This window comes from Aspergillus ambiguus (genome assembly GCF_047715705.1).
Source record: "Aspergillus ambiguus strain CBS 117.58 unplaced genomic scaffold BDV59scaffold_2, whole genome shotgun sequence".
Lineage (NCBI taxonomy): Eukaryota > Fungi > Ascomycota > Eurotiomycetes > Eurotiales > Aspergillaceae > Aspergillus > Aspergillus ambiguus.
In genome coordinates, this window is record NW_027395515.1 from 762,403 (window position 1) to 782,790 (window position 20,388).

At 47.9% G+C, this 20,388-nt stretch overlaps 6 protein-coding genes and 3 non-coding genes across 9 annotated transcripts; 3 read left to right on the forward strand and 6 right to left on the reverse strand.

Annotated features, from left to right (window-relative positions):
* The first annotated feature begins 1,789 nt into the window (after positions 1–1,789).
* On the forward strand, positions 1,790–1,863 carry BDV59DRAFT_t27. Its single transcript has one exon. It is a non-coding gene; the product is annotated as a tRNA-Asn (tRNA).
* A 461-nt stretch (positions 1,864–2,324) lies between these two features.
* On the forward strand, positions 2,325–2,888 carry BDV59DRAFT_197955 (uncharacterized protein; the record flags this gene model as incomplete). The annotated part of the gene is made up of 3 exons (XM_073693051.1): positions 2,325–2,355; positions 2,501–2,539; positions 2,593–2,888. 3 exons carry the CDS (start codon positions 2,325–2,327, stop codon positions 2,886–2,888), a joined length of 366 nt encoding a protein of 121 aa, XP_073552442.1.
* Positions 2,889–3,073: 185 nt separating this feature from the next.
* BDV59DRAFT_208424 (uncharacterized protein) lies at positions 3,074–4,740 on the reverse strand (the record flags this gene model as incomplete). Its single annotated transcript, XM_073695204.1, has 2 exons — positions 3,074–4,490; positions 4,594–4,740. 2 exons carry the CDS (start codon positions 4,738–4,740, stop codon positions 3,318–3,320), a joined length of 1,320 nt encoding a protein of 439 aa, XP_073552443.1. The 3' UTR covers positions 3,074–3,317.
* Positions 4,741–5,948: 1,208 nt separating this feature from the next.
* BDV59DRAFT_197957 (inorganic phosphate transporter) lies at positions 5,949–7,953 on the reverse strand (the record flags this gene model as incomplete). Its single annotated transcript, XM_073693052.1, has 6 exons — positions 5,949–6,157; positions 6,215–6,369; positions 6,425–6,511; positions 6,560–7,241; positions 7,293–7,720; positions 7,775–7,953. The coding sequence occupies 6 exons, from the start codon at positions 7,951–7,953 to the stop codon at positions 5,949–5,951; spliced, it is 1,740 nt and encodes a 579-aa protein (XP_073552444.1).
* A 4,288-nt stretch (positions 7,954–12,241) lies between these two features.
* On the reverse strand, positions 12,242–13,126 carry BDV59DRAFT_208431 (purine and uridine phosphorylase; the record flags this gene model as incomplete). The annotated part of the gene is made up of 1 exon (XM_073695205.1): positions 12,242–13,126. The coding sequence occupies one exon, from the start codon at positions 13,124–13,126 to the stop codon at positions 12,242–12,244; it is 885 nt and encodes a 294-aa protein (XP_073552445.1).
* A 2,933-nt stretch (positions 13,127–16,059) lies between these two features.
* BDV59DRAFT_t30 lies at positions 16,060–16,186 on the reverse strand. The gene has a single exon. It is a non-coding gene; the product is annotated as a tRNA-Sec (tRNA).
* Positions 16,187–16,548: 362 nt separating this feature from the next.
* Positions 16,549–18,408, reverse strand: BDV59DRAFT_168286 (M18 family aminopeptidase). The gene is made up of 6 exons (XM_073688052.1): positions 18,257–18,408; positions 18,141–18,202; positions 17,984–18,085; positions 17,790–17,925; positions 17,638–17,730; positions 16,549–17,582 (listed from the first exon to the last, which is right to left on the reverse strand). Exons 1-6 carry the CDS (start codon positions 18,330–18,332, stop codon positions 16,558–16,560), a joined length of 1,494 nt encoding a protein of 497 aa, XP_073552446.1. The 5' UTR covers positions 18,333–18,408; the 3' UTR covers positions 16,549–16,557.
* A 215-nt stretch (positions 18,409–18,623) lies between these two features.
* BDV59DRAFT_t29 lies at positions 18,624–18,697 on the reverse strand. The gene has a single exon. It is a non-coding gene; the product is annotated as a tRNA-Asn (tRNA).
* Positions 18,698–18,976: 279 nt separating this feature from the next.
* Positions 18,977–20,371, forward strand: BDV59DRAFT_168287 (DSC4 family protein). The gene is made up of 2 exons (XM_073688053.1): positions 18,977–19,305; positions 19,402–20,371. The coding sequence occupies exons 1-2, from the start codon at positions 19,079–19,081 to the stop codon at positions 20,192–20,194; spliced, it is 1,020 nt and encodes a 339-aa protein (XP_073552447.1). The 5' UTR covers positions 18,977–19,078; the 3' UTR covers positions 20,195–20,371.
* The last annotated feature ends 17 nt before the right edge of the window (positions 20,372–20,388 follow it).

Here is a 20,388-nt window from a genome sequence, read left to right on the forward strand (position 1 = left end):
TAATTCTCCGTCTCGCCGGTAGATACTATTATATTATATACTTACTTATCGCCTTAGGCGGTATTCACTTAATTACCTATGGTAAGGATTATGACTTGGATATGGTAGATTTGCGGTCCATAATGAATTACTATTAGAGATGGCTGTAGGACTTCAGAAAAGAGGTATCTATATTATCTAATGTAAATGCCGAAGCCGTTTACGCAGGCTCTCTACTTCTTGTCATCTTCGTCTATGCATCACTCCAAGTACCCAAGCTACATCCGGCCTTTGCGACTACTGAACCGGCTTCTCTTCCCTATACGCCGACTCTTAACAAGCAGGCTCTCCCACCAATTAACTGACCCGAAGTGAACTGGCTGCACTTAATCCGGAGGGTGTCAATAGTAATACAAGGTTATTGGCCAGCCTTAAAATCCAGCTGCTTGCGGCTGATAGTACTATACTTCTATAGCGATGAGTACTGGGAAGACGTTCCTTTTGATTTATCCTTGTCTAAACTTAGCTAATGCTCCCTTCTATTGCAGTTATTCACCCAAAAGGCTTTTTAAGCGGTCACAGATCTGAGAGCTCTCCTCCCTATACTTCGATTTACCGACGGTAGCAAACTTCACTTAACGTCTGCCTCCACTCTAAATACATCGGAGAAGGCAGTGGAAGGACTATTAGGGGCCATAAACATTTTACAAAGGATCTATTCACGCGTTATCTCTGTGTTCCAATATACGGCTAACGAGCTGGGATTTCCAGATAATGCCGAGATTTAGTACAATCTGGAAGAGGCTACAGTACTAAATTAGCCTAGCTTAGTTCCCTGTATCTTTATTGGCTTACTGGAGGTCGATAGAGCAACAGGCCTAACCTAGGGATTTTCTCTAACCATTCTGGCTCATTTCTACGTCGTCAATACACTGGTAGACCGCTGGTACTTAGGCGCTTTCAAGGAGGAAATCGTGAGCATTCACAGATCTATCTCTAGTTTACCCGTCGCTGAGTTGGACCGCCTTTGATATGGCTGCTGAAGGTTACTACCTCTTAAATCATAGTATCCTTGCCTTATCATCTACAGGCCCTATACTAAGCGCAGAACATCCTCGAAAGTCCTCTGTGGAGATATTGGAGTGATGGTCGTATATGACAGTTTTAGGAGATATAATATATTATACCTATTTATGGATATTGAGATAAGACAGGGGCCCAGAACTATTGCAGCTGGGAGCGTGGCGGCAGACATAGGATAAGTGTCTCGCGTTTCCAGACCTCTGCGAGAGTAAGCACCTGGTTATGTTTGTTCGTCTGGTTTTATTTTACTTGGACCTCCGGACGGTTGTAGCTACCTGTATTAAAGCAGAAACATCGCTGGGAAGCAGTCGGAGCAGGCTTAGCACTACGGGGCGGATGTACATAGGTTCTCCCTTCAACTTTCCTATACAGTGGAAATTAGTGGGATTCAAGTATGGGTGCCGACTATGACTCACGAAGGCCACGAAGATGGCGCAAAGTGCGTCGCGTCAGTTGGGGCCCTATTATCTATAGTTGCGCTGGGCTCTTCGGCCCCAAGGCTCCCGTATCTAAGAAGAAGAATTCAAACAAAATAATAGAGCAAGAGAAATGAAGAAAATAGCACACCCAATTTTACGTGTGCTGAAAGGCTATATGCGGTGCGGAGGAATATTTACCTACAGGTACTCCCTCCCGGAGGTACTTGGAGGATAGTTGAGTTCCAAATTTAGCGTACATTTTACGCCCTGATTCTGTAACAAATTGACGGACGCTAAAGCAACAGTTCGTCTCTGTGGCGCAATAGGTTAGCGCGTCTGACTGTTAATCAGGAGGTTGGAAGTTCGAGCCTTCCCAGGGACGATTCAACCTTTTTTTGCTTCAGTATAGTTGATTTTGGTAAGAGTCCTAGTAATCGCTGATAGTACACAAATACCGTATGTTCTCTAAGAACTGCAGATGTGGGTAAGTTAGGTCGGCAGTTAACTAGTCCTGTTAGGTGACATGCCGCAATTGACGCCAATTAAAAACAAGTGGCCTTCCAAATTAACTTGTTGCAAATCGGGGTGGCTTTGCAACGCGTCATCGGTCATGATAAGCATCCACGCCCAAGAGAAATATGTTATCTCAGTTGGTAGAGCCTTTGGTACGCCGTTGTACGCCGTTGCACCAAAACGCCTAGAACGCTATTTCGCACAATAGAGGTATACAAATTTCGGGCCCATATTATATATTTATCTAATTCTCCTTACCAATTCCGGACGACAACTCTCCGAATGATTCAATAAGTGCCCTCCACGCTATTGTTTGGTCCCCAAAGAATAATGTCTATGGATCTCATTGTATATCGCAAAGGTATGCTATGCTATTCAGTATATCACCGCCACTAAGGCCGTATAAAAATTTTAGCATAAACCAAAAAAGCGCATGCCCGACGGCACCGAAAGAGAGCGATAGGAGCAGCTGGGCGTGTCTCTGACCTGCGTTGAATGGCCGGCAGCCAGCTGGATTGAGGGGGGCTCCGACGGTGCGACAAGCTGTGAGTATGCTCGATTTTAGCAAGCCGATATTAGCGTCTGACCGATAGCGCAGGTGCGCCGTGGCAACAATCGTGCAATGACCCGGGAAAGCCAAAAGTCACTGGATTCCGGACTGACCAAAATTCGCAAGGAGATTCCCACAACGCGCTGGGGGCATGGTTTGAATCGCAGACTCCCCAGTCCTATAAAAAGGGGCATCACCCCGACTGGACAATCTTCAAGTTTGACTTCAAGATGGTCGACGATGCAAAGATCGACTATGCTACCTGGGTCGAAGCAGATGGCCATAAACGGTATTGCTATGGACCTCGCACGGTGAATTCCGCCGATTGCAAGCCTGTCTGGTGAGGGATAGCCCTAGTCTGTTAAAGCGGGTTGATTGTACAATTCAAGACGGCAATCTGCCAATAATTCCCATGTGCTTTGACTTAGGCACCCGAACACTGTTTTCATACATAACACCAATGATGGAATTAATGCTGGTTGGGTGGTACCTGAAAGCAACATGCTCTGAGTTGCACTAAAAGCCTCGTAATCTTGGCTATCACAAAGTGCCAAGGCACCTAGGGACGCGTAAGTGTAATATATGGCTGTCGACCTAGTTTGGCAAATCTACTAAGGAAATAGTAATAGTGAATAGGTAGTACGACGGTCACCAGTAATTTACTATGCAGGTCGGATAAATCAATCGATGTCGATCACTAACGCAAGCATCCTCAGCGTCCTCCGGTCAGCCTTGGACTCCACATCTTGCCGGATGGTCTCTGATGATGCGTCTCAGTCAAGGTAGTAAGCGTCATATTCGCCGCCCCTATTCGGAGTGTCGAAAATTGATGGAATCAAATCAGGCCACTCGTCCTCGTAGATGCCCGAGGCGGATGGATGATGGACGAACAGCGTATGGGCAGCATCGACGTCCTCCACATCAAAAGCTTCGTCTGAGAATCGGAGGCCGGGGAACTTTCGGTTGATGAACTGGAAGATCTGCAATGGAGGAGGCGGCGTACGGAAACTATCTGCATAATGATTTGGCTGGCCGGATGATGAATGCATAATGTCCAGAAACAGGCTCATAAAGCGGGCGGAAGGATTCCATGAGGATTCGCCCATCTTCTGTGGCAGCGGCGATTTGAGCAGACGCGTCTGGGGTGCATCCTGCACAGAAGCGGGCATCGCGATCTGCTCAGGGTAGAACGATCCCAAGGGCACGATTGTGACCCTTCTGCTTGGGCTCTCGATATCAGGATTCTCGTTATCATTCTTGAATATCGGAGAATATCCCTCGTGATTCAACAGTGTCATGGATGCCAGGAGACACTGCACAGTCTCGGCGTAAAGTAAACTGGCCTGGACCCGATCTAGGTTGTTAGGCATTGCATCCTCTGGGTAAAAATCAGGAACGGTTGATCTGCTCCGTGCTCGATGCTGGCTCTGTTGGACCAGAAAATCTGCCATCTGTCCGTAGATTGGCTCGTGATCTTCATATGCCTCAAAGTTGAACACCGGGTATCTTAGTAAATAGGCCATTTCATCGTTTCGGAGCACCGGCTCGTCGCTCTGGAGTCGAGTGTTGATGTTCTCGAGAAAGTGTTCCGGGCGGTCGTTATTAGACGGGTCCAGCGGCTGCTGGTATGCCCGGCACAGCACAGCACCCATCAGGAAGGATTGATACATCGAACGGTGGAATCTCTCCCGCCACTTGAACCAGTTTTCCGGGGGAGGGGCTGTTTTGTTCTCCTGCTTTACGTGAAAATAGCAGTTTTGGCCCCATTCAGTTTTGTGGAGGCAAAATTCTTCAATGCACCTTATCAGGTGCTCCCAGTCGAGAATTTGCCGGATCTCCTCCAAGGAAACTTTGTGTGCGTCCGCGCTCAGTGAATCGAGTGGGAAAGGTTTAGGTGGAAGCTGTCCCTTATGGAAGTGTTCCACCACAATCCTTGTTGCACGGGCCTGGAGATATCTTAACCACTAGCTCCAATACACAATGAAAGGTAGAAGAGATAATCATTGTCATCAAAGCATCGCTGAAAGCCGGGATATCACGAGGCCCTACATGGCAGAATATAGAGTACGTGTTGGAGGAGTATACGGAATGAAGGCGCTTGCATGTTGACGCGAGAGCGACCACATGGGATAAACTGTTGCAACTTTGAAGCGTGAGAAGAAGAGCCTCTGATGGGAGAGAAAGAATGGTGGTCATGATGAAGGAGGGAGAGATGGTGCTGAAATAAGGCAAGTTGATTGGGGCAAGGGAGGCTTAAATACCCCGGGGAGATGAATTAGTTAGTCCCGCCGGTGGAGACCCGATCATCATCTCGTTCATATGTACTTGATTTTCTAGGAGGCTCGATGGGCTCCGTTTTGGTGCTCACCCTTCGCCGCTTTTTACTCACTGAGTATATCTGAGCAGTCTAAGGCGATCACTGAGTATAGGGGAGCGGAAGGATGAGTGCCCTGAGCAAGTAACCTCAATAAACTGCACCCCAACTAACAATCATTCCTTTGCCTGTTTCTCCACTCGCAGTCCACTTTTACCCGTCACACTTCCCAAAAACCTAGCATTGCCATCAGGGGAAAACCGAATAAATCAAGCTACTATTCCGTCTAATAGCTATAGCTTTTCTCCCCAGTAAAAACCTGTTATAGTTACCGCGCTGCGACTGCGCTGCGCCAACACAGCAAAAGAATTTTATAGGCTTTCTCCCTCGAAAGATATCATAAGGTCAGATGTTCATAAGAGCAACTCTAGATATCCTAAGATTTATGGCATTCTCAGATCACCAGACAGCGCTAGTCTACTAAGATATTTTCTGACTTTTTATTCTGAATGCCTACCGGGCACAGTAGGATAACAAGGTAATATTTCCTCACTAAAAACCGTAATGCTAAAGATTAACATTAATAAGGAAAAGAAGTTGATTAATCTTTAATTAACAATTTGAGGTTCCGATTCGAAAATTAAGGCATAGTGTTGATTAGTTAGTCTGGAGAGTTTGATATTTACAGCATAGATTCATTCTAATCCGTATAAATCCCTTATATAAGGCTCTATTTTTCTTCTGTCTGAAGCCTTGATTTAAGTACAGAACGATGCTATAATAACATATAGGTATAGCTGGCGTAATAGTCAATATATAGTATATATGTCTTTGGCTCGAGGTTGTATCAACCAAGTTGTGTCCCGTGTAATAACTAATAACATTTCTTATTTGCTATCCACCTAACCATTCTACCCTCGAAATGTTTCACGTCATCATTATGAATACTCCCTGTTCTCTGATTATTGCTGATTGCTGATTGAAAAAAAAAAATTGACTAATTAATTACATAAAGAACGATTTGGTACCCCAAAATGGGATGATACACTAACAGCTTAAGACACAATGGAGTCATAGGATTCCATAGCACTTATACATTGTAGGACATACCCCAGCGAGGAGCATTAACGATAATACCAGTCAAGCAGCCGGAAAGTATACCAGCAACTGGAAGAGTGATAATCCAGCCAAAGTAGATCCAGGCAACCATGCGCCAGTTGATGGTTCTCCAAGTACCATTGCAGAGACCCACACCAACGGTGGCACCGGTGATACACTGGGTCGTAGAGACCGGCAGCTCTGAGATACTGTTAGTGACCGGCATTTGTAGCGTCAAAGCCCTGGATGGAAACATACTAAGCTTGGTGGCCATAATAATGGTGATCGCGGATCCAAGTTCCATGGTGAATCCACGGGAGGGAGAATGCAGGGTGATGCGGTTACCCAAGTTACGCATGATGTTGTAACCATATGTCCAGAGACCAATGATGATGCTGACACCGCCGAACGCCCTGAACGGGTTTAGTGTTCGAACCATTTGGAGACTGATAAGCGGAGACGACTTACAAGATCCAGTAAGGTACATCGGTCTTGGAGCCGTCAAGGTTGCCATTATGCCATATAGTGAAGATAGTCGCGTATGGGCCGATCGCGCTGGGAACCGTTAGCATAATGGATTACTGTGAGAAAATGAATGCATACTTAGCAACGTCGTTGGCACCGTGAGTGAAAGAAGCAGTGGATGCAGTTAAGACCTGGAGGAACGAAAACATATACTCGGCTTTGTTGTCATAATGAGCAGCGTGAGCATGGGTCTCCTCAATGTTTCTCGTGAGAATATTGCGCTTCTTCTGGAGACCGACAACATCCTTTTCGATACCATGGAAGAGGGCCTTCTTCAATGCCCAGAGGATCACCTTTGGCGAGTACCAGGCTCCTTCAGGGCGAGGACCACTAATGTTAATTGTCTCAGGATGGCCTTCCTCAACCTCCTTAGAAACAGGAGCACTTGGGCCATGCTTCGTATGCTCGGAGGAAGGTCCACGACTGACCTTACCAAGGTTATCTTCACTTTCCTCGTCATTGCCGGCGGCACGCTCCGCCAGCAGCTCCTCCATTGTCTTATGACCACGGTAATAGTCCTGGACAGTTCTCACGCCATTAGGGCGAGGACAAACCTCACCACGGCGCAGGACAAGAGGCCCTTGTAGCAGGTGCCACGGACGAATCTCCCAGTCATCCTTGATTACCCTGCGGTACAACCAGGGGACAAGGAAAATCGTGACAATAAGAGCCACAACGGCGCCCGTCCCAACAACGGTTCCAGCGATCTCTCCACCCTCAAGGTCAATTCTGCTAGACCCACCCTTCCACACAATCAGCACTGCACCTTATTAGTACCTGAAACAGATAATATACCCTTAGGGATACGTACTGGTAAGCAGGTTGCTCGTCACGAAGAAGTAGAAAGGAACAGTGTACAGTGCTTTCAAAGAAGGGTTGCTTCGCAACAGGATAAAGTACTTGGTGATCAAGAAGACAATAGAGCCAAAAACACCAGAAAGAACGGGTGCAATAACCCAAGCAAGAAATACCTGGACAACACCAGAGTTGATGTCTCCTCCCCACCAGGTAATGTTGTCGGCCCCGACAAGCGCAACACCCATACCAATAACACCACCCATGATAGAATGAGTAGTAGAGACCGGAAGACCAATCTTTGTGCAGATAGTCAGATACACCGAGGAAGCTACCAGGGCGCACGTCATTCCGAGCATAAGGAGTGGCGCGTTATTTTGGAAGAGGTCGACATCGACGACCTTCGTACGAATGGTATCGGCGACGGTTGCACCCACACCGATACTGGTAAATATGAGCTCATACTCAATGGCCAAGTAGTACTGCGGGAGAACTCACGCTCCAGCGAACTCCATAATAGAGGCAAGGATCATGGCTTGCCAGTACTTGACAGACCGGGAAGAAACAGACGTTGCCCACGAGTTAGCAACATCGTTCGCACCGATGTTCCAAGCGTCCAGGAACGAAAATATTGTTCCCAGTGCGAAAATGTAGTCAAATTGGTAAAGTGTGGGCATGTTGACTGTTTACAGGCAAGCCGGAGTACTCGGGATCTATGTCCTGTGTTCTCAAAGTTGTCAAGGAAAAGAGAGAAATTCCTGCCAGGGGATAGGTGTATGTATGCCTGATATAACGGACATGGGCGTATCTGATAGAACATATCATTCAATGCCTCGTCACCAGTTTTGCTGAGCATCGTTTCATGATGTCGTGTTCGCTTATGGAGCGCGAAAGTGCTGAGAGATGCCAAGATCCTCCGCCTGTTGGCTCGGACGCCGCAGCTCGTTCAGTAACTTTTCTCGAGCCAGTAAATGGCCTCATATTTGACACGTTTCTGATATCTTGTTATTGAGTTGGTACTGCGTATCGGAGTCAACCCTGGGGGCAGGCGGGGTGGAGGCCTTTCTAGAATACATATAATATCTTCACCCATGTACTGACGCCCAGTGACATCTTGGCCGAGCTTTGGAAGGGCATAAATATCCGACAACACGAATCCAAGCGAATCTGTGAGACGACATCACGCATGCCCACAAAAAGCACATGACTTGCAGCCTAACGCTCGAAATGCCCAGCTCGCTCATGTGCTACTCTGACAGTCCAGAAAGGTCTCGATTACTACATGCCCCCACAACAGGGATCTAGGGTACAAAAACAACATCTCTATGGGTCGATACAAAAATAGCTCAACTCAATAACATGAACCTTTCCGACCTTTTAGTTACTCAACTGGCTACACTTCCCAAAAAGCACGTGTCAATAGTCGCGTGCCGAGACCCTCTCAGCTCCTCAGTTTCCTCCTGTAGGGTCTGGATATAGTCGATAGTTGTCTCGAGTAATTCCGCCTAACCACAGTTCTCGAAGTAAGCACGAGCATCCGCTGCGCCATGAGATTAGTTGTTTTTGTCGTCTTGACGGCGAGCTCTTTGATCCAGGACTAGCAGAACCCTTGACAATTCGACAATAGAGGCCTGTGAACGGCGGCCTTGCTTTCTCTTCCTTTGACTAATGCGTTGGCAGTCTTCGACCGGAAAGCCTCTCCCGGGAGTCGAGTTCAAACTGTCTCAGGATGGTGAGCTATTACTCAAGTGCCCCGCATGATGCTACGATATTCGAACAGCGACGATGCCACGCGGGCAGCCATCGATGCTGATGGATTCTACCGCACGGGGGATTTGGCCCGCTGTGTTGGCGAGGAATATGTATTCTAGGGCCGTGCCTCCACTGATAGTCAGTTTGCTTGATGTTCGCCATTCTCGCATATATCGGCTGAAACTAACACTTCGGCAGTCATTCGCATCGACAACGGGTATGGGGTGTTGGTTCCTCCCGTAGAGCACGCCATTCTTTCTTTGCCAGACGTCTCTGAACCCGTTGTGCCCGGTCCTTCGGTAGGTTACTGTGGTGCCGCAGTCATTCGGTTCCATACGGTACCGGGAAGAGTCACTATATCACGTATTCGGGAGGACCTCTGTGCGACTCTGCCCGCATATACGATCCCAACGGCTTTGCGAATTCTGTCCAAGAATGAGACACTCCCGCGAAGTGGCTCTGGGAAACCGATCAAGGGATGGATTGCCGACATCTTTTTCAACGGTCCTCGTGCAGAATTCTGGGATGCCAATGAGGTAGTCGCCGCTAAAGCCCGCAAGCCTTGGGATTGGGCTGGCCTGCAACGCATGACAGGAGAAGTGGCTGATTTTGGTAGGAGTCCGACATAGCCCAAGGATCATGAGCCACGGCTTCTGGGGCAAGACTTTACTGGTACTGTACTAATCCCCGCTGCTATCCGAACCTTTTCTCGTCATGGACAACCTCGTGTTACTGAACGCTATATTGGCAATGAGATGGTATGAGCCAACAACCCCTTACAGTATATTGTTAACCTAAATGGCTCTACGTAATATTTAAATTTTTAGGCGACAGCGAGTGAAATTATAATTAAAGAAAGCTATATATATCTTCTCTTTAAATTAAATTATTAATTTTTTTTTTGCTCCAGGTTATTCCAAACCTTAAATAAAAAGAATTTACTCTTTCCATAACTAATCTAAGATAGAAAGATATACCAACGAGTACCTGCCTTGTACTGGTTCTTTGAGAATTTTCTCTTGCTTCCCTTCGATTTGACACCTTCTGTTAAAATCTTGAAAAATAGCCTGCGCCTGTATTGTAGATGTTTGATCTGCAATGTGCTGTTGTGAGTATAAGTAGTTTACCGCAGATGTCCTGGTTACTCACATTGAATCCAACGCTGCGTATATGGCTATACTGCCGGAAAAGGAACCACGTCGGGACTGTGGAAAGGAGTCTCGTGAAGCGCAAGTATGGTATACTGTATTTTACGGAAGGTTCCGTCTCCTATGCCTGCTTTTCCGGGTACGATCGACTGGTAGAATCTACTATTATGAAGCAAATAATAATTTGACCCCGACAATCGGCGCTAAATACTGCATCCATTTTCGTCCGCAGCGCATATTGTCTTTATAAACCTACCCAGCTTGTGCCCTACTGTTAGAACCAGAAAGAAAAACTAAACAATAATCAACTCATCACCTAGATGACCCTCTCATATCGATAGCAAGAGGTGACTGCAAGCGGAAAATACGCCGCTAAAAAGCTTCGCTTTTCTCGCATCCTGCCATCGTCAATATCAGATCCGTGCCAGCCGCGCCAGGACGCCAAGAGACTGAAATATTTCTAGACAACCATATCCTTACAGTACTGTATGAAACTTACTCCATAGCTAACTCTGCTTAATGTAATCTACCTGGTTAAGAATGGCTGGCCGCATGGTCTCTAGGGTTAGTGTCTAATTTTAAAGTCATGGCCAAGGAATTTCCAACTCCATCGAACTTTTGTGGAAATGCTATGTTGCCAATTAGGCTCAGAAGATCAAGCTAGGTGAGGCTGTATTTATTAACTTTCAGCTGGTCGTGCTGAATTTTCGGCACGTTCATATGCCGGCTATAACGTGGTATTACGCTAGATAAGTAGAATCTCTATCGGCACTTTCATCTGTGGAGGTTGATGATGCATATCGTTTTCTAAGTGAATTTCGGACATCCAGCAAAAGGTTACCAACAGTTGGTTTTAAAAAAACAATGCAGTCCGGACTATGTTGACCACGGACTATTATTCCTCATCTAAGCCATCCCCAAAAGAAGCTTATGCCGTCTATCAAAGCAATGTGCACCTCTCTCAAAACAATCTTGACAGATATCAAAATCTCCCCCATTGCAGCCAGACTGACAATGACGATAGGAATCGTTTTGCATAACTTTCAGGGTACAGACGTCACAGGATGTAGAAGACCTGTTACAAATTTCCATGCCCGGGGCCTGGTCCAGACAATCCAAGTTATCACTTGTTCGTATGAATGGAGAGAAAAGTCGGAGCATAGAGGAATTCCCGGTTTTCCTCATCCACCAGCCTGGACTCCGACCAAAAACATCTGCGGTGTCCATTTCAATAGCACCGGTGAGAAGTAGTATGGAGACAATCTTCCCATGCCCATGCCTTGCCGCCATCGAAAATGGCGTCGACATGTAGAGGTCCTTTCGATCTGGTTGAGCATTGTGTGACAGTAACAGTCTGAATATTTCATCGTCTCCATTGATTACTGCGTAAAATAAAGGACTCCTCCCGGTGTTGTCTGTTAGGTCGACCCCGCTGCCATCCGTGTGGAGAAAAAGCTTTACCACACTTTTGTGCCCGTTATTTACCGCCCATGCCAAAGGTGTCCAACCATATTGATCTTTGCATCCAGTGTTAGCGTTCTTGTCAAGTAGTAATTTCACTGCCGTCTCATGACCCTTTCCCGCCGCTAATGAGAGCGCTGTTCGGCCGTTTTTATCCATAGATTCGAGATCTATATTTTCGTCAATCAGCAATTTCACAATCTCATCGTGACCATTTTCAGCTGCCCATGCCAGTGGAGTCTGATCATTTTCGGTAGTTGCACTAAGATCAACAATCCTGCCAAGCAGCGTCTTGACTAGAGTCTCGTGACTCTGCTGCGCAGGATAGCAGACAGATGTGAGCGAGTCAGCTATGGCTTGGTCTTGTGAACGGCGACCACGGTCACTATAGACTGGAGTCTCGTACTTAGAGCCTCTTGATCGAGAACTGTCTAAGACCAAGTCAGCATAAACGGTTGGCTCAGCTGCTTGCCAAAGAAACTCTGGGATACTCACCGCAATGAAGCGTCTCACAATGATTTTTGTCCGCTTCCATTCTTGACGGGGGAATCTGATAAAGGAGACATTTGGTATATGCAGCAGATGTCATTGCTGCATATCCCTGTCATTCCTTGGTCTTGTGGGAGTCTGAGTAATCGCAAATACCGCGTATAACAAGACAGGGAAAGTGATTCAAGAGCCCAGCAGCCTCCATATCAAAGCAAAGGATGTTATATTTTGCAGATAAAACATTCCGAAATAAAGCATTCTTTATCACCCTATTCGCGGATGCAATCACACCATAGTGTATGACTGGCGTGCTGCCATTTATGCGTCTTGGAGTTCGTGTTATCAATTTTTCCCGACTAGTCCCACAGACAGCCAAACAACTTTTATTGTAGTCAGGGTGTACCACTTCAGGCCTATACAGTCTGTCACTTTTAGGATCTGGACGGCCATAACATTGGTGTAGCGTTCTTCTCTTTTGTAAAACATGATCTACCATCTCATTTATTTGATGGCCATCACTGTCATGGAGACTTTTAAGTTTGCTCACAGCAGTCAGCAGAAAATTCGGAGGGTGATTCACAAGGCCTGTAACCCTAAAGTCTTGATCCTGCGTCTCCTTCCCAAAATCGTATTGGATGACACCACTAATTCCGTTTTCAGGCGTGCTGACAACGATGTCTCCCAGCCGGATATCATGATTCTCACTTGGGGCTCCACCACCAACGCCGACCAGCAGACCTATCCGGATGTTGGGGAAGGTATACAGCATATCTTTCATGACCCCAGCTGCAGAATTGTTGCCATATATACCTTTTGGTAGAACTGCTATCACCACGTTATGATTCCCAATCCTTCCAAGCGTGTAGGAATTGTTATCCTGGTGATCCTGGTAACATAGCGGTTGGTGTTCTGCATCAAGGAACTGCCTCGCAGCAACGGCTTCCGTACTTAAGGCACACACCCAGCCTACTGTGTAGTCTCGGACCCCAGGCACGGCCATCTGAAGTCCAAAATGATAACGAGCCAGATTAGAGTAAAACAAAAGACGAACCAGATTGTTCAAAGGCTACTTGGCGTTTTCCGGCGCTGGCCACAAGCAGTGAGTGGTGAGAGAACTTGACCGATAAGACAAGGACTTTTCAGGGAAGATTCTGACTTCGATCCTCTAAATAACTTGTTAAAAAGGTCAAAGCGCCTCGCAAAATTAGTTGTTGGGGTTTAAGGGGACATGCGCTAGCCTCAGCCCCTGGACGCCAGGATCTGCCCCATACGATGATTTCAATTGGCCTGATATTTATGGTGTTCATGGTTTGTTGTTTCGTGCGTCACAATTTCACCTCCCAATGAACTTGGCCTGGCTGTGCTGACGAGTGATGCTTTAACTAGCTTATGTTGCACCAAAAACAGCAAATACTTCACACCACGGAAAGGACATTCTCTTCTTGGCCTTTTGTTCCCCCATCGTAATGGCCTGTATGAAGGGTCAAAAAACCCAGACGGGCCCGAAGGCATATAAAACCTCAGAGCACATAAACTACTTCCGGGGCTGATTCACAGAATACCTACCACCTTTGAGAAACGCTATTGTTACGTTGTATGTCATGGTTTGAGGAGAAAAAACTGCTAGGGACAGACTGTACGGTAGAGCCAAATCAAAAAGAATGCTCTTCAAACTGTCACGCTAAATCTTGCTCCGCTCTAAGTACGTAGAAGCACGCCAGGATGCCCGGCTGTTTATGAGGAGGGTATAATGCTACTGAAATAAGATCTTTTTTTAGGGGAGCTGGCAAACACCGCTAGAGGAGATTCTTTCCAGGGGCTACTCGTAGCTTTGAGTTGCTGGTTATTGACCGGCTCTGTGTGCCCGACTGGATGGGCGCTAATTACGACGCATGGCGGCTTCGTCCGAGGGAATTGCGAACCCCTTATCCCCAAACTCCTGAGGGGCAGTGAGTGCTTTCTCCCTACTCCGGAGTAGACAATTTTCAACCAGTTGTTCTTCGGAAGTGTTGGAGGAATGACCGTCGCATATGAGGTATACTGTATAACAAACTTAGTTAAACTAAAGTTGGGTGTCATTGGCAGGATATGACGGCAGAGATATGCCTTGCATGTTAACTACTAATAAGTTATGTCGGACTTTAGAGCCGCTGCTTACTATGCCAAGAATTCATGAGTTTCAAGCCTACCTCAGCTCTATGGAACATCACAGATACAGCAAAGAGATTCAGAGACACTTCATTCTAGCTAGTCTTTCTGTAACTAAAAGTAATGCAGTCAGAATCGAGGTTAATTCATACAGAAAATCAATAATACAGTACTTATTTTCTGCCCATCTACTGACAACAGCGTAGAATATAGAACAATCTCAGCCTGTATTATATCTATCTATTCTAATGTCTTCGCTTATCATGCTATTACAAGAAGAGCTCTCTTACACTACAACCAATCATACACGGTTATTATACCGTTGTGACGGCTGTCTCAGCCTATCAGAAGCGGATTCTGAATGCTTGAGTCGTTAAACGAATGCTGCCACAGTACGACGACAGATGTCCTCCGGAGGTTCTCCTTCTTGCAAATGAAGGACCTCATCGAGGACCATGTCTTGGAGTCCAGCCCTGATATGAGTTAGAGAGATCTTGTGCGGCGCCTTTTTTCAATTATGAAGGCCAGAGCCTTCCCCTCTGGGCCCTTGTTATAGACACAAAACTGATCTGCTCGGGGCCGAGAAGTGCGTTCCTGTGTGGCTGTTTGACCTCTCCGTTGCGGCTGTGTTGAGGGGCCAACCTTGCTGGATTTTGCGGCCAAGCGGATGGAACGACATGGTTGCCTCTGGGACAGGCTCAGAGAGCCCATCTCCTCAACCATGTTCGGCTCATATGTCAACGCTGTCCAGTCTAGCTGACAATTTACTTTGGATGAATTGGTCTCGACTCTTTCATGTTACAGTACGTTCATGCGTCGAAATCTTCCTGTATATAGTGTGAAATTCCATGGTCAAATGTAGACATTGCTGATCTCAGTGAGAGCTATTCACTAGGTTATACCCAAAGGGAGACGATCATCCATTCGTCCAGTAAACAACTGACTGAATATTACCCTCTCCAAGCGTGCGATCCAATAATACAGGGTAAATGGTGGAAGATAACTACCTGGTAAAGAAACGGGCATCCTTGCGAAATACCAAATGCTGCTAGATGCTTTCTCACCCAACCCATGTTCGGCTATCCATCATTCAAGACCGACGCTGGCCTGGAGGACGAGAGAGTTGCACTTGCGGAATCACCAAAGGGAGTGGGCGATAGGTCCGCATAGTCCCCAAGGCACGGCAAGGAGAGCTGGAAGCCGTTCAGTGGGGCAAAGAAGTCCCACTTGATACTGTTAGTCCGGTTCGTGGCAAATATAGGAATCATGATGGAGACAAACCCAGGACGAGCACCGACGTATTGGACACAGTAGCTTCGCTCCGCAATAAGATTGGTACAGTTGGCATTGAGACCCTGATTCAAGAATAAAAAGGCCTCCTCGCTGATCTTCCGGGCAGCTTTCTTTCTGAAATCGTCGCACGTATCTCCCTTCTTCGCCTCGATATACTGGGCGCAGGGGTGGTGGTTGGCCCGTCCGCCACATTGCTAGGCACTGGTCTGCCTTCTGTATCTTCTAGCAGCAATAGACTGCAAATGGTATGACGAGAGGTGGAGGAGAGGACTGTAGGAGAACTAACAGCCGTTGTTGACAGCCTTCCAGATCTGACTCGTCGGCTTCGCAGTCAGGTGTGTAAAGGGCTCATATTTTCATCCCCGTCTATGGAGTATTGATTGATCCGCCTCTCCCATAGGTAGCTCAATATACCAATCCCGGTCATATTCTCCAGGTATAAAAAGCAGCACCAAAGAAATATAAAAAAAAATAACTGATATAAAAAATGAACGTCCCTGGGAAGGCTCGAACTTCCAACCTCCTGATTAACAGTCAGACGCGCTAACCTGGGGAGTTTATTAGTACTAATGTGATGTTGATTGAATTCATTTGCACATACCTATTGCGCCACAGAGACGTGCGTTGGCCGGCAGCGGCCCAGACTGCTTCGAGGAAGCCGCCACTATGCTGGCCATAATCAAGATCACGGCAGTCCCTGGGCCGGCGTTTTCCCACGTCGACACCTGGAAGGAAACGCCATTGACAGATTGGCCTTGCCTTTGAAAGGACCTCTTCCTATGGTGTTAGTGAAGGTAGAAAGAAGGTCGTGGAGGTGATTGTTTGGGACCACGCAGCACTTTTTGGAAGAGGAAATTTAGATGAGAATCATAGACAAGCTTAGTTATATTCTATTGAGCTATAGCAACCAGGAAAATGAATGTCATACGTATCAGACGCACCGTATGTCAATTGGAGAGAAGTTTCATTTCAGGATATGCAAGAATGCGCTTAATCGACAAAAATGGTCTTTGACAGGTTGGAATAGTGCTGGAAGAAACTGGTAAAAAGCCGGATAGAATGCGCCACGTCATATGTACCACCGGTTTCCCGGATACTGTGCATGCTCAGTTGTGGGTTGCCCAGGTCCAGGGTGCGGGCTCCCAGCGCGGCCGACAGCATTGGGCCAATTGTACTTCCACAGCTCGAATCGTTCCGAACAACGAATAGCTGCAGAGGAACACCCTCGCCGCCGCCTTCTGCGGCCTTGCGGGCGACTTCATGAAGAAGTACAATGCCGGGGGAATTGGTGGCGTAACGCGCATTGGCGTTGATTTTGATCACGGGACCCTTGTTAATCTCAGGCCGATGGTCAGGCTCATATTTACCCGAGTAATTCGGGTGAACAGCGTGAGCCATGTCGGCGGAGAGAAGGAAGGAGGTAGACAGGGTCTCCTCGTAGGCAGTGGAGATGTCCTCGTTGCCAGAAGAAGAGGGGAGGACGGATAGACGGCGGATGACCGCCGGGAGCATGTTGGAGTCGGCGCCCTGGGCAGTTCTGCTGCCAATCTCTTCATGGTCGAACAAAGCAATCAGGCGAATGGACGGTTCGTCGTCCAGGGCAGTGGCAGCCGCAACTGAATCGATCAATCCGACAGTGGCACAGAAGGAGCTGTTGAGGTTATCCAGACGGGGAGAGAAGATAAACTCCTCCAGCATACCACCGAGGCAGGATTTCTGGGTATCGAACAGTAGCATTTCAAAGTCCAGGATATCAGCTGGCTTAACCCCAGCCTCGGCAGCGATGAGCTCCACAAAGTAGGGATGATGGCGCTCAGTGATCGGTTTCAAGGGCGAGAATTCCGCACCCTCATTTGCTTCGCTTGCCGTGCCACTTTCGGTGCTCTTGGAGTCAGCACCAGTGCGGTTAAGTTCCGCAGCGACAAGACCGGCGATAGGGAAGAGTTGAGTTTCCTTGTTGAACGAGAAGTTCTCTTGGCGATCAAGGTGGATGGCCAAGGTCGGGATACGCAGGACTACCTACGGTTAGCCAATGTTCCTGCATGGAGAGTGGGTACAGAAATATCATACTTGGACGGTCAACCTTGATCAGCTTCTGCACAATGGAGCCGTCGGCAGTACGGACCATAGCCCGACCAGCGACTCCGAGGTCACGGTCAAACCCTGCAAGGGATCAGTACAAATGCGTAGGAGACATTGAAATTGTGATATAGATCACTCACAGGAGTGCCAGATGCCTCCACCATACGTCTCCACACCGACTTGCATGTATCCCTCGCCGCGCTTGCTGCTGACAGGCTTGACCCTCAGCACCGGGGAGTCGGTGTGAGCTCCGACCATCGAGATAGGGTTCCCAGGCTATGTTGAAGATCAGTATCATACATACCAGCACAGTTGGACGTGATGGAGGAGGTACCTTCCATTTCTTACCGACAGCAAAGGCGACAATTGTCGAGCTATTGCGAGTCAGGTAGTATTTCCCGCCGGGACGGCATGTGGAAGCCCATGAATCTTTCTCCTATAAGACATCTGAGTGAGTTGAGAAGCACTTGGAAAGCGACTGAACAAAGTACCTTTATCTCCTGAAATCCTGCCTTGACTAGGAGCTCTTTGGCGGACTGAACAGCATGAAAGGCTAGAATGGCTGGTCAATGCCGGGTAGCGGGTCAAACTGGCAGTAGCTACTCACGGGTTGGGGAGGCATTGACGAAGGACAAAAAGTCCAACGCCGGCTGTTTGAGGTTCTGGGCGAGCTTCGAAGTCATTATTGGACGGGGACCCTGTGAGCTGGGGGTTTGGGGTACAGTAGAGGGACTGCGGTGCTGCAGAGGAAGTGGGTGGGGAGCGGAGAAAAGTGTCCAACAAGCATGAGATCATGGCCGCCTTGGCGGTCAGGCACCAAGCTTCCTCTTTGCGGAGTATTGAAGATACTCCCATTCAACATCTCCTCACCCAACTTACAATGTGTAGTATACTTAAAAACACATGACATATGATGACGGACTAAAAAAAAAAGAACCTACTTTTTTAACCAAAAGAAGAGAAGAAAAAAAAGACGTCCCTGGGAAGGCTCGAACTTCCAACCTCCTGATTAACAGTCAGACGCGCTAACCTATTGCGCCACAGAGACATGCTGATAGTTTCAGGGCGCTTGAATTTGAATTATCAAAGGAGGTTCCCATCTTAGGGTCCTTGATGGCACAGCGCTAGAAAGCATATACAGTCTATCACTCCCATCCAATCTGACGACCAAATAACATCTTCTAATAAGAAAACTACCTAGACTGCAAGTCCTAAGTTGGTGAGGCGACAACTGATTCAATTACCTGGCGCCGGGCCGAGGAAAGTCCGTGTCCCACCTGACGTGAGATGGTGCCGGGTCACTCCACGTTCCCTCCAGGCACTCGACATCATCATCACCGCTCCTCACATTCCGCTGTGGTGCCGCACCACTGCCCGTCGTTCTCTTCTATTCTTTCCCGGACTACCATTCATGCCCTCATGACCCTCTATGACCACTCCAGATGTCTTTCGAGATGCGGAATACATCGCTGACGTGTCCGGCATACCTTACGGGAGTGTCGCCGACTCCGCCGAGCAACAGAGTAGCTCTCCCGCACCCCAGGATGGGCGCGTGAAGAAGGTCCAGTCGGCGGCAAAGGTTGCGTTCATTGATCGATTGCTCCGTGATCTCGATATCCTAGTTTACTGCGAGCTCTCCGCATTGTACTACATGGAGTAAGCTTCCCTTCCTTTCCGTTTGCCTGGGAGTGGGAAGCCCTCCCCCCATGGCTGTATGCTCCCAACGAACGCTGACCACGTCTTTCGCTGTAGTTGTTCAATCATATTATTTGCAATCCGCGCTATCGTACAGTTGATATTCTTTACCCCCAAGGCTCCCCCGTTTGACCCCACGCGGAACCAGCCTTTCGTTGGCGCCATCTTTGCCAGTAATCTATTCTGTATGGTATACCACAAGTTCTTCACCCACCCAGACGCCGGAGAATCGACCCGAGGATATCTACATGGCGGGCTTTTGATCGACTTCATTGGTCAGAAGGCCCCCGTATCGCTGGCTCGGTTGTTACTCCTCGATCTGCTCGTATTAGTCCTCGACCTGGTAATGCTGGGACTGGTTGTCGAACGGGTCAAGACGACAGAATCGACGGCCACAGCAGGCCCTGTGTCCGACGCCATCGAAACCACCCCCAACTCACAGGACCACGATTCCGAAGAGCGCGGAGTCCTTCGACAGACCGCCGGATCAAGATCCACTCCCTCCTCCGATGAAGGCATTGAACTCAACGAGCTGGCCTCTCGCAATGCAAGCGGACAGCTCGGTACGAGTGTGGAATCGGAACGCTCAGAGCTCTTGGCGGATCCATCCGAAAGTGGTCTCGCATCCGGCGCAAAGAACAACCACGCCCTGGATACTTTTACTTCCGGCGAGGCCGTCATCATGGATCTCGGATTTTTGAACGTCATACGAGATCAGTGGCGTTATAGTCCCGCCGCTGCGCGGCGACCCTCTCCATATGTGCCGTCTGACCAAACGGCGGCGTTTCTCCGGCAGCGGTTTGGTCTTCAAGTGAATGCCGACGGCCGTGTGGAGCGAATAGCTCCCTGATGGGCACAGGCTTTGATGTGGAATGAATCGATTCTGCGTTTCGAGGGGAAACCCTGGGATCTCCTTGTGTAAATATCCTGATATCCGCATATACGATGCCTGATCTGGCTTTGGAACCATTAATATGTATAATTCAGATAGATTAACATTATCTGCCATTAAATACGTATGACGTATGATCCACTGGTCAACAC

What these genes read in the sequence shown, in the direction of transcription:
- BDV59DRAFT_168286 (XM_073688052.1), bottom strand. Translation starts at nt 18,332, where the DNA reads ATGACTTCGAAGCTCGCCCAGAACCTCAAACAGCCGGCGTTGGACTTT. An exon ending in CAGGATTTCAGGAGATAAAG is followed by an intron (nt 18,086 to 18,140) that starts GTACTTTGTTCA and finishes GATGTCTTATAG; the next exon opens with GAGAAAGATTCATGGGCTTC. An exon ending in TGGAGGCATCTGGCACTCCT is followed by an intron (nt 17,731 to 17,789) that starts GTGAGTGATCTA and finishes GATCCCTTGCAG; the next exon opens with GGTTTGACCGTGACCTCGGA.
- BDV59DRAFT_168287 (XM_073688053.1), top strand. Translation starts at nt 19,079, where the DNA reads ATGACCACTCCAGATGTCTTTCGAGATGCGGAATACATCGCTGACGTG. An exon ending in TCCGCATTGTACTACATGGA is followed by an intron (nt 19,306 to 19,401) that starts GTAAGCTTCCCT and finishes CTTTCGCTGTAG; the next exon opens with TTGTTCAATCATATTATTTG.